At 41.1% G+C, this 12,800-nt stretch overlaps 1 protein-coding gene and 1 non-coding gene across 7 annotated transcripts in view; one reads left to right on the forward strand and one right to left on the reverse strand.

Moving 5' to 3' along the window:
- The window catches only part of triobpb (TRIO and F-actin binding protein b), a 373,748-nt gene that overhangs the window by 329,496 nt on the left and 31,452 nt on the right, over window positions 1-12,800 (forward strand). For all 6 annotated transcript variants that reach the window (XM_072588503.1, XM_072588505.1, XM_072588506.1 and 3 more), the window contains one exon: window positions 3,156-3,275. In XM_072588503.1, the coding sequence (XP_072444604.1) occupies window positions 3,156-3,275 (120 nt within the window). The remainder of the gene's footprint in view (window positions 1-3,155; window positions 3,276-12,800) is intronic.
- On the reverse strand, window positions 3,902-3,974 carry trnar-ccu (transfer RNA arginine (anticodon CCU)). Its single transcript has one exon. It is a non-coding gene; the product is annotated as a tRNA-Arg (tRNA).

Here is a 12,800-nt window from a genome sequence, read left to right on the forward strand (position 1 = left end):
AACCGTCTGTTGAATTAAACATTACACCAAGGCCCCAACTTAACTGGAATTAAAAGATCACACAGTACAATTTGAAGAAGAACCTGGAGTTTACCTGGTATCCTGGCCAGTATTTATCCCTTAATGAACATCGTTTAAAAATCAGAACTATTTGGCCATTATCACCATTCTGACTCAAAACGTATACTCTGCTTTCTCTTCATAGATGCTGCCAGACTGGCAACAATTTATGCTTTTGTTTCAGTATCATTTTCCATTTTATGTGAGCTTGCTGTGCACAAACTATATTTCTAATGTTACACATCTGATGTATTTAATTGTCTGTAAAATATTTGGGATGGTGAAAGAGATTATACAAATACAAGTTAGTTCCTTGCTGTCTTCTGTGACCGAGAACTTTTTTTTCAATGTGACCATCATAGATTCTGGACAATAGTGATGAGTAAGAAGGAGTTTAGAACATAGAACATAGAACATAGAAAAATACAGCGCAGTACAGGCCCTTCGGCCCTTGATGTTGCGCCGACCGAAGCCTACCTAACCTACACTAGCCCAATAACCTCCATATGCTCATCCAATGCCCGCTTAAATGACCATAAAGAGGGAGAGTCCACCACTGATACTGGCAGGGCATTCCATGAACTCACAACCCACTGAGTAAAGAATCTACCCCTAAAATCTGTCCTATACCAACCTCCCCTTAATTTAAAGCTATGTCCCCTAGTAACAGCTGACTCCATACGCGGAAAAAGGTTCTCACTGTCAACCCTATCTAAACCCCTAATCATCTTGTACACCTCTATCAAATCGTCCCTAAACCTTCTTTTCTCCAATGAGAACAGCCCCAAGTGCCTCAGCCTCTCCTCATACGATCTTCCTACCATGCCAGGCAACATCCTGGTAAACCTCCTCTGCACCCGTTCCAGTGCCTCCACATCCTTCCTATAGTAAGGCGACCAAAACTGTACACAATACTCCAGATAAGGCCGCACCAGAGTCTTATACAACTGCAACATGACCTCAGGACTCTGGAACTCAATTCCTCCAATAATAAAGCCCAGTACGCCATATGCCTTCTTCACAGCACTATTTACCTGGGTGGCAACTTTCAGAGATCTGTATACATGGACACCAAGATCCCTCTGCTCATCCACACTACCAAGTAGTCTACCATTAGCCCAGTAATCCATCTTCTTGTTACTCCTACCAAAGTGAATGACTTCACACTTAGCTACATTGAACTCCATTTGCCACCTTTCTGCCCAGCTCTGCAAGTTATCTATATCCCGCTGTATCCTGCCACATCCTTCTTCACTGTCCACCACTCCCCCGACTTTCGTATCATCCGCAAACTTGCTCACCCAGCCTTCAAGCCCCTCCTCCAGGTCATTTATAAAAATGACAAACAGCAATGGTCCCAAAACAGATCCTTGTGGAACACCGCTAGTAACTGCACTCCAAGATGAACCTTTACCATCAACTACTACCCTCTGTCTCCTTCCAGCCAGCCAATTCCTAATCCAAACCTCTAATGCACCCTCAATGCCATACCTCCGTAATTTTTGCAGTAGCCTACCATGGGGTACCTTATCGAACGTCTTGCTAAAATCCATATACACCACATCTACTGCTTTACCCTCGTCCACTTCGTTAGTCACCTTCTCAAAGAACTAACTTAGTCAATTAGTGTTATACAAATGACAGGATTTAACAGGAAAAAAAATTGAATTTCTATAAGATAAATGATTTAAATAATATTTGTATTCCTTGTAATTATGTATCAATTTATCCTATTAACAATTGAGAGACCATAAAACCTTAATGAGAGAAATAATTGAGAGGATATTGAGGTGGTGGTGATATATGGTAATTTTATTAACAGAATGGTAATCCACAGCCCCAGGATAATGTTCTGGGGACATAACTATGAATCCCATTATGGTAGGTGGTGAAATTTGAATTTAGCAAAATCTGGAATTGAAACCGAGTCTAATGGCAACCATGTAACCATTGCCAATTGTCATAAAACTCGTCTGGTTCACTGGTGTCCTTTACAGATGGAAATCCTAATCTGGTCTGGCCTATGTGACTCCAGACTCTCATTGATGTGATTGATTCTTAACTGCTCTCTGAAATAGCCGAGAGAGTCAATTGATTTAAGCAAAATAATGGAAATGGCAACAAATGTCAACTTTACGAGCGGCACCCAGATCCCATACATGAATAAAGGGAGAGAAAAGTTGATAAAAATGTTCAAATTATGAGTAGTTAGGGCGAAACTGTTACCACTGACACAAGAGTCAAGAACCAGAGGATTCTGATTTAAAGTGATTGGCGAAAGAATGGCGTAACTAAACTTATTTTTGTACAAAGTTAAAAATCACACAACACCAGGTTATAGTCCAACAGGTTTAATTGGAAGCACTAGCTTTCGGAGCGCCACTCCTTCATCAGGTGGTTATTTTTGTAGGCCCTGGTTAGTATATGGGATGCACTCCTGAGAATTTTCTGAAGCAAATCCAGTCGTGGCTTTCCAAAGGCAATTGGATAATTACCATAAGAGGAATAATTTGCAGGGCAACAGGGAAAAGATGGGAGGATGAGAAAGCTGAGATGTCCTTGCAGACAGTCAGCACAGACACTATAAGCTGAATGGCCTGGTATAATCATTATCTGATTCTATAACTAAATATCCCAAAGTGACTTGGAGTGAATGGCACTGGCAGAGTTGTAACTGTAGGTTTGTTTTGATACAGTCTCTCACTCAGTGATTTTCCTCCTGATTGTAACTGTGTATATCTTTGCACTGAGAACTTCAAAACCCAAAAGTCCCTCTGAGAGAGAACTATCTGATTACATGGACACACACAGTGAGCCAGCCAATTATTAGCAGAGCAAAACAAGAGAAACTCAGCAGGTTTAGCAGCCATCTATAGAGAGAAAGCAAAGACAATGTTTTGGGTCTAGTGACCGTTCTTCAGAACCCGTTGATTCTGATTTCATTCCATAGATGCTGCCAAACCTACTGAGTTTCTCCACCAGTTTCTGTTTTTTGTTTCAGATTTCTAGCATCCGCAGTTTTTTGGTTTTTGTTCACTATCAGCAAAGGTTTTTCTTGACTCCTAATTACAAAGTTCCTGTCTTGTCTTTTGCAGGAGCTGAATGGCCAGTTATCGGAGGAGATTGCACGAATCCGTGCACTTGTGACAGGAAGGAGCCATGACAACATTGGGAATTTACTTGTCACAGGTGACAGAGATACATGTGAATTGGAGGTAAGACGGGAACAGATTGGGTGGGTAGTTGGTGCAGCATTGAATCATATGCCAGTTCACAAAAATCTGTTCAAATCTTTGGCAGTCCATTCAGTCCATTGTATCTACAGTAGCTCTTTGAAGGCCTATCTAATTGGTCCCACTGCCTTTTTATTTTTCCTGTATAACCCTAAGAATCCTCACTTTTTAAAACATTGTAAATAAATATTTATAGCACCATGCATTGAATTCCCTCAAATGCAATCAATACATGCTCAACACAGGAAAGATTTGAAAGGCTCTGGGCCAAGGAGTGAGGAAAATTGCTTAGATTACTTACAGTGTGGAAACAGGCCCTTCGGCCCAACAAGTCCACACCGCCCCGCCGAAGCGCAACCCACCCGTACCCCTACATCTACCCCTTACCTAACACTACGGGCAATTTAGCATGGCCAATTCACCTGACCTGCACATCTTTGGACTGTGGGAGGAAACCGGAGCACCCGGAGGAAACCCACGCAGACACGGGGAGAATGTGCAAACTCCACAACAGTCAGTCGCCTGAGGCGGGAATTGAACCCGGGTCTCTGGCGCTGTGAGGCAGCAGTGCTAACCACTGTGCCACCGTGCCGCCCACAAAATGAACACACCCCAGATGGGACTCGAACCCACAATCCCTGGCTTAGGAGGCCAGTGCCTTATCCATTAGGCCACTGGGGCTTTAAGACTTAGCTACTTTAAGACTTAGAGTAAAGGAGATAAGGAGAAACTTATTCAGCCAGAGAGTGGTGTATCTATGAAGGCTGTGGAGGCCAGGACATTGAGAATATTTAAGACAGAGATAGATAGGTTCTTGATTGTTAAGGGATCAAGGGCTACAGGGTTGATAAACATAACAGCCATGATTGAATGGCAGAGCAAACTCGATGGGCCAAATGGCCTAATTTCTGCTCCTGTGTCTTATGATCTTAAAAATTGGCCACACTTTATATGGAATGATGCTATGATCCAAATGTACAAGAGTAATTGTTGTTATGTTAGCAAGCGTAATCCCACAAATAACGGTGACATGGCATTGGTGAAGAGTGAAATGTTGGCAGGAACTTAGATAGTACCGTGACCTTTAAAGTCCACATGTGGTAATTGGAAGAGTTTATGGCCTCATTGTAATGTTCCTATAGCAAATGAGGTCTGTCCAGTTTCAACTTATTTGCATTATTAGCTTTGATATGAATTAGGAGCTGAGCTTATTTCAAATTGGCATTTTCCAGGATTTGTCAACTTTGGATGAATGTATCTCTGAAGGTTAAGATGAACATATGTGTTAGGAGAGAGCATTTGGCCATTGGTCCTGATTCAATAAGAGCATGGATCAAAGTGACTCTACTTTCTCGCCTGTTTCTGAATAACCCTTGACTTCCTGGTCAGTCAAAAATCTGTCTAACTCAGTCCTGAATATATTCAATGACCAAGCCTCTGCTATTCACGGAGGAAGAGAATTCCAAAAAATCGATAACCCTCAGAAAAGGACGTGTCTTCCTCATTTCATTGCTTCTGTTTCCACCAGCCCACCCACTCCAATGCTATCATTGGTTACCAAGCATGTAAATCTTCATAAATTGGCCTTCCCAGAGCCAATCAGCAAACAACAATTGTAAAATAACATACTGCTGGGAGAAAGGATTTTGGTGAAAGGTCATCAACCTGAAACATTAACTGTGTCTCTCCACAGATGCTGCTCAAGTTGCTGAGTATTTCCAACATTTTTTGATCCAATCACTGAACTGTTCTGTAATCCACAAGTCACCGATTGCCTAGCTGGAAAAGATCACTTTGTCCCCAGTTTCTACCTTCTGCCAGTCAGCCAATCCTCTATCCATGCCAGTACTATGTCCTTAATCCCATGAGCTCTCATCTTATTTAACAGCCTCCTGTACAACATATTGTCAACATTTTTCTAAAATCCAAATAGATTATGTCCACTATCTCTCCTTTACCTAACTTGCTCATTACCTCCTCAAAGAATTCTAATAGACTCGTCAGGCACCTTTCCCTTGATGAAACCATGTTGACTCAGTTCTATTTAACAATGCACTTCCAAGTACTCTGCAATCTTATCTTTAATAATGGACTCTAAAATCATTAAAAAGACTGAGGTTCAGCTAACCAGCCTGTAATTTCCTGTCTTCTGACTCCCATCCTTCTTAAACAGAGATTTTACTTAGCTATTTTCCAGTTATCTGGGACTCTCCCTGACTCCAGTGATTCCTGAAAGGTCACTACCAATGCCTCCACAATCTCCTCAGCTATCTCCTTCAGAACTCTGAGGTGTTGTGATCCATGTGATTAATTCACCTTCAGACCTTGAAATAACTCCACAGAGTATCCCTTCACTAAGTTACCCTTTATTTACACATGAGAAGTCCTAGACACTGATGCAGCTCCCTCAGACCAAGCTTTCAGAATATCAGGATGTCTGACCCTCCTGTTTTTCTCTGTCAGCCAGGGCTCCTTGATTGGACCAGACTAACAGTCCTAAATCAATCTATGATGTTACAACCAGTTTAGCTTTAGCTTCTTCAGTACCTTCTTCCTTAAAGATGGCCATTACATTCACCTCTGCTCCATGATTCTCTTGAAGTTCTGTTGTGCTACTGGTGTCTCCCACCGTGAAGACTGATGCAAAATACCTATTTGGTTCCTCCGCTAATTCTTTGTTTCCTGTTACTACTTCTCCAGCCTCGTTTTTCCAGTGGTCCAGTGTCCATTCTTGCCTCTCTTTTACCTTTCATAGAGTCATACAGCTGTACAGCATTGAAACAGACCTTTTGGTTCAACGTGTCCATGCTGACCAGACATCCCAAATATATCTAGGCCCATTTGTCAGCACTTGGCCCATATCCCTCTAAACCCATCCTATCCATTTACCTATCCAGATCCTTTTTAAATGGAATTGTACCAGCCTCCACCACTTCCTCTGGCAGCTCATTCCACACACACACACCACCCTCTGCATGAACAAGTGGCCCTTTAGGTCCTTTTAAAATCTTGCCCCTCTCACCTTAAACCTATATCCTATAGTTTTGGACTCACCCACCCAGGGAAAAGGCTGTGTCTATTCACCCTATTTATGCCCCACATGATTTTATAAACCTCTATAAGGTCATCCCTCAGCCTCCGACACTCCAGGGAAAGCAGCCCCAGCCTATTCAACCTCTCCCTATAGCTCAAATCCTCCAACCCTGGCAGCATCCTTGTAAATCATTTCTGAACCCTTTCAAGTTTCAATATCTAAAAAATACTCTTTTTCTAACTAGCTGGCTCACCATCATATGTCATGTTCTCCCTATTATTGCTTTTTTAATTGTCCTCTGCTGGTTTCTAAAGGCTTCACAATCCTCTGACCTTCCACTAATCTTCACCACATTGTATGCTTTTTCTTTTACTTTTAAATATTTGCTAATCAGTTTGCTCAGAGATTTTATTTCCCACCTCCAGTGAAGGTGGGACTTAAACTCCTGGTTCAGATGTAGGGACACCACAAAAACACCAGTAGAGCCCTTTCTTTTGCTTTTAATGCTGTCCTTGACTTCACTTGTCAGCCATGGTTGTCACATACTTCCTTAGTATGTTTCTTCTTCCTTGGGATAAAGTTCTGCGGGCCTCCTCAATTACTGCCACAGCTGCTCCACCGTCTTCCCTGATAGGCTCCCCTTCAAATCATCGCTGGCCAGCTCCTCCCTCATGTCTTTGTAGTTACTTGTGATCAATTATAATGCCATTACATTGGATTCAAGCTGTTCCATGTCAAACTGCAGGGTGAATTCTAACGTATTGTGTTCACAGCCCTCCCAGGGGTTCCTTCACCTTAAGCTCCCAAATCAAGTCTACCTCATTGCACATCACTAGATGAAGAATTGTCTCTTCCCTAGTGGATTCTATCACAAACTGCTCCAAACAACCATCTCTTAGAAATTCCTCAAATTCCTCTTCCTGGGATATGCTCTCAACCTAGTTTTTCCAGTTCACCTACAGATTGAATTTTTCATGATTACTGTAATAGTGTATTTCTTAAATGGATTTTCTGTCTCCTGATTTATGTTCTGCTCCATATCCTGACTACTGCTAGGAGGTCTGAACATAACCCCCATCATGGTCTTTTTCCCTTTCCGGTTCCTCAACTCTACCCATACAGGTGCTATGGCTTCTGACTCTATATTGCTTCTTGTTATCAATTTAATTTCATTTCTTACTAACAAAGAAGTCAACCCCACCTGCTCTGCCCATTTGCTTGTCCTTTCAATAAGATGCATATCTTTGGGTATCTCAAACCCAATTCTGATCTCCTTACAGCCACATTGCTGTGATGCCCACAACATCAAACCTGCCAATTTCAATCTGGACTACAAACTCATTTACCTTGTTTCCTATACTGCATGCATTTAAGTACAGCACCCCTTAGTCCTGCATAGACCACACCCTTCCTGTAATTGTCCCTTATCTGTTGTGCTTGAAATTAGATTCCTGCCCTTTCCATTTAATGTGCCCTCCCCACCACCACCACCACCCCCCCCCCCCCCCGCCAAAAACTAGTTTAAAGTCCTTGTGACCTTAAGATATCTCAATTTGCGCCATCGGTTTGTCTACCTTATTTCAATTGCTTTGTGCATGAAGATACAAAGCCTTTAAGTTTGTTGCATAGATGGTTCTCCTCTAACGCCATATTGCATTCCAGCGAAATCTCGCTTAATAGAAATAATTGGGTCTCTGGGGAAAATGGGGTTGGGGCAGATCAGCAAAAAAAACACTCACAATCACTCAAAAATCACCCAAAAGTCTAACACAAAGTATAGCGCAGCCTGAATGAAGGTTGACATATTTATTAACAAAACAAAAGCATATTTAACACAATACATTTGAAAAATGTAAAAACGTTGCTCTCTGTAGAGTACCTCTCACAAAAAGCTGCTCTGTTGGCAGCTGATATTGGCGTATGCGCAGGATGACCACGAAAACCAGCGCTAACATCATGCACGCTCGAAGCAGCACAGAGATTTTGCCGACATTGTGTATGCGCAAAACAGCCCATAGACTGCGGCAGACTGCGCAGAACGGCACAAAGATCAGCACCAACACTGTGCATGCACAGACACCAGCGCATACACAGAACGGCACAGAGATTTGGGTACATGTACAGAATAAAGCACACAAACTGATCCCAGCTGGAATCACTCTAGTGCCAATGGAGGTAGGCATTCTCCAAAACACATATTCCCCAATTCTTCAGTGATATTATAGCCAAATCCTGCTGCCGAAATGTCTGTTATCACACAATTGCCTATATTATTGAGTTTCCCTACTTTATGGTTCCTTTGTAAAACATGACATTCACGCATTCTGTCCCTTCCTTTTATTTTCCAGTCACAATAAAGTGCAATCCTACCTTCTCATTAACCTTTGTGTTGCTCATTTTTCATGCAACTGTAACTCTGTGTCCCCCTCCACTGTTTAGTTTAGAGCCCTATCTAAAGATCTGGTTCTGTGATTCACCAGGACTGTAACCCCAGCATGACTCAGGTAGAGCCCATTCCATAGGAACAACTCTCTTCTTCTCCAGTACTGGAAACAATGTCTCATGAATTCAAACAAATTGCTGCCACACCAATTTTTGAGCTTCTTTACCTCTTTAATCTTGTAGATCCAGTGCCAATTAGCTCATGCTCAGGTAGTAATCCAGAGATTATGATGTTTTTGGTTCTAGGTGCTCATAATCCTCAATAGAACGTCTTTCCTCTTTCTGCCTATATCGTTAGTGCCAACGTGGTCCACGACAACTGGATCTATCCCTTCACACTCTAGGTTCCTGTGCAGCCTAGATGAGATACCCTGAACCCAGGCATCAGGCAGGCAACACAGCTTTCAGGACTTTCAATCCTGGCCACAGAAAGTGTCTATTCCTCTGACTATTGCTGATTTACAATTAAAATTTTTTTTTCTTCTTTCTCTTGCATGGCTCCCTGTACAATGATGCTATGGTCAATTTGCTCATCCTCCCTACGACCCTCACTCTCATTCACAGAGGGAGCAAGAATGCCCTATGACCCCATTTCCAAAATAGAGTCATATAGTCATAGAAATGTACTGCATGGAAACCTTTGGAAAATCTTTATATTTAATTAGTTAGTAATCAGCCATCCCAAAAAAAAATGAAAGAAAGATGCCTGTTTTTATAAAACCCAAGTTTTCACCTTATTCTTGCCGTAATATCCTGGAGGTTAACCCTCAATTTCTGGAGACTCTCAGGAACAGGAAGAAGCCATTCTTTGAAATCATGACTAATATGTGACTTAACCACAGATCCATTCATGTCACTAGTGAATGAACATCTACCAAACTCAAACTTAAAAGTGAACATTTGCTCTCTCATCAAATGCCATTTTGAGAAGATAGATTCAAAATAGGAAGACAAACAAGAGTAGGCCTTTCTAGCCATCGAGTCTATTCTGTCATTTAATAAATCATGTCTGATCGAATATTTCAATACCTTTTATCCATCCCCATCCTCAGATTTCAGGTTTAACTATTTACACCATTAGTAACCTGAAATCTATCAATTTCTGTCTGAAACATGTTCAAAGAATGAGCTTTCAGTCTGTGTAGAGAAGTCCAAAGATTCACAATCCTATGGGTAAAAAAAGTCTCATTTCAGTCCTAAATGACATACCCCATATTTTTAAATTGTGCTGCCTGGTTCAAGACTCTGCAACCAGGTGAACCATCTCACCTACTTAATCCTTTAAATATTTTATAGGTTAGTGAGTTTTGAGATGATTTGGAGCTCAGGTTGAGGTTCTGGATGTAAATTTGCTCACTGAGTTGGAAGATTCGTTTTTAGACGTTTCGTCACCATATGCATCATCAGTGAGCCTCTGGTGATGCGCTGGTGTTAGTGACCCACTTTCTATTTACATGTTTAGGTTTCCTTGGTTTGGTGATGTTATTTTCATGTGGTGATGTTATTTCCTGTGGTGATGTCATTTCCTGTTATTTTTCTCAGAGGGTGGTAAATGGAATCCAAGTCAACATGTTTGTTGATAGAGTTACAGTTGGGATGCCATGCTTCTAGGAATTCTCATGCGTGTCTGGGATGAATAAATTGTATAAGTTTCAATGAGATCACCTCTCATCTTTCATAACTCTAGAAAATATAGACCCAGTTTGCGTAATCTGTCTTCATAGGATAGACTCACCACCCCAGGAACAGTTACTCTGGGCATCCCTAGTGTGCAGAAATGTTCCCTAATTTTATTCCTGAATAATCTGGGTATGTCCCCTAGTCTTAGATTTCCTCAACCAGCAGAAATACCTCCGGTTTGTGTAATCTTGCCTCTTATGGAGTCCAGGTATTATTCTGGGAAATCTCCACTGACCACTTTTGATGTATTCTTTCTTTGTTTTCATGGGACATGGGTATCATTGGTAAGGCCAGCACTTATTGTTAATCCCTAATTATTCTTGAATAATTTGTTAAGTCATTTCAGAGGACAGTTAAGAATCTGTGCTCTCCAATGCTGTTGGCCCGGAGTCACGTGAAGGCCAGACTGAATAAGGACAGCAGATTTACTTTCCTAAAGAATGTTAGTGAATCAGATGGGTTTTTACAACAATGGTCATTATTAGAGACACGAGCACTCACTTCCCAATTCTTATTGACTAAATGTAAATTTTACCTGCTGCTGTGGTGAGATGTGAACCCCTGTCCCCAGAGCATTAAGCCTGGGCATCTGGATTACTAATCCAATAACCTTAACACTATACCACAGCCTCATGTAATAGCATGGGCTCCAGTTTTTGTGCCCATTCCAAATTTCTTTATATTGGCTTGAGAGTCTGAGAGCATCTAGTCCATCAAAGAGAACACTGTATCTGACTTTCTTTTGAATTGAAATCCATTGCATTAATTTCTCAGCTGCATGTTTCTACCGAAAGAGTCCCAATGTATTTCTGGTACCAAATGTGTGTTAGAACATACAAGCCTCACCAAAGAGATCAACATTTTTCAACTGCCTCTGACAGTCTGTTGCACTTTTATTCCAGACCTTTGAATGCTAAATACAGAGATGATTCAACTTCAATTTGGTGCCAGACAGGCAGTTAATATAATGACTATCGTTGAACAGACTGAGCTAGGCTTCTTATCCACATCACTCTGATGAGCCTGAATTATTAAAGGACTAGCAGGAACAAAATTCTCTGCAACTTTCTCACAAAAGGACCATGATGATTGAAAGCTCTAATTTTATCGACTAATTTATTTTGGCTTCAATAAAAGTTACTTAAAATAAATTTGAATGAGTAGTTGTAATGTCCGCACACTGTTATCAACTGGTGGAGTGTTCAAGAGTACAGTAGAGTATTATACCATGTGATGTTTAGTGTACACAACAGCAGACTGTGACATATCGGACCCATACTGGCTCTTCAAGAGAACAACCCAATTTACTCCACTGTCCTACTATGTTCCCAGAGCCCTGCATTTTATTTCACTTTATGGAATTTCTCAAACTCCCTTTTCAAAACTTCAAGTGAGTCTGCTTCTACTGTCCTCTCATGTAGCGAAATGTAACTTGTTAAAAATATCCTTCTCAACCCACTTCTTCTTTCAATAATCATATAGGTATCTATTTCAAGTAATAATATAAATTGTAAATAGCTTAGTCCCCAGCTTTGTTTCTTGTGGTACAATCTGCCAGCTTGAAAATTCCTGGTTTATCCTTATTCTCTGTTTCCTGTTGGTTAACCAATCCTCTATCAATCCCAATACATTGCCCTAACTTCCTTAGCCCTTATCTTGGGTGTTAGCCATTTGTCCATCGCTTTTTCAAATGACTTTTAGAAATCCAAGCATGTTGCTCTTTATGTTCCCTACTAGGTACAACCTCATAATTTGCCAAACACAACTCTCTTCTTGTAAAACAATTTTTTCATTATTTTGATGATAATATGATTTTCTAAGTGCATTGTTAAGAGTTCCTTAATGTTAGATTCCAGCATTTCCCATTGACTGATGTCAGGCTAACTATCCTGTAGTCTTCTCTCTGCTTTTTGTTTTGCATATCAATGTTACATTTGGTAAATTCCAGTCCATGGGATTTTTAAATACATTTATACTTTCTCAAAATGTGGGTGTTATTGGCTCAGCCAAGAATTATTGCCCGGACCTGACTCCTCTGAGGAGATGAAAGTGAGTCATCTTTTGGAACTTTTGCACTCCATGGAATATAAGATCTTCCATGATGTTGTTGGAGAGGGAAGGACATTGATGGAATCAGGATATATTTCCAACTCTGGAAGGTAAGAGCCTTGGAGGGGAGCTTGTTCCTGTATATATGCTGCCCTTGTCCTTCTACATGTTAGAGGTTACAGATTTGGAAGGTACTGTCAAGCCTTGGTGAGTTGCTGTAATGCACCTTTTAGATGGTACATACTGCTGCAAATGCACATTGCTGGCAGAAGGAATTAAGGTGGTGGATTAGGTGTCAGTCA

This window comes from Chiloscyllium punctatum, chromosome 18 (assembly GCF_047496795.1).
Source record: "Chiloscyllium punctatum isolate Juve2018m chromosome 18, sChiPun1.3, whole genome shotgun sequence".
Classification (NCBI taxonomy): domain Eukaryota; kingdom Metazoa; phylum Chordata; class Chondrichthyes; order Orectolobiformes; family Hemiscylliidae; genus Chiloscyllium; species Chiloscyllium punctatum.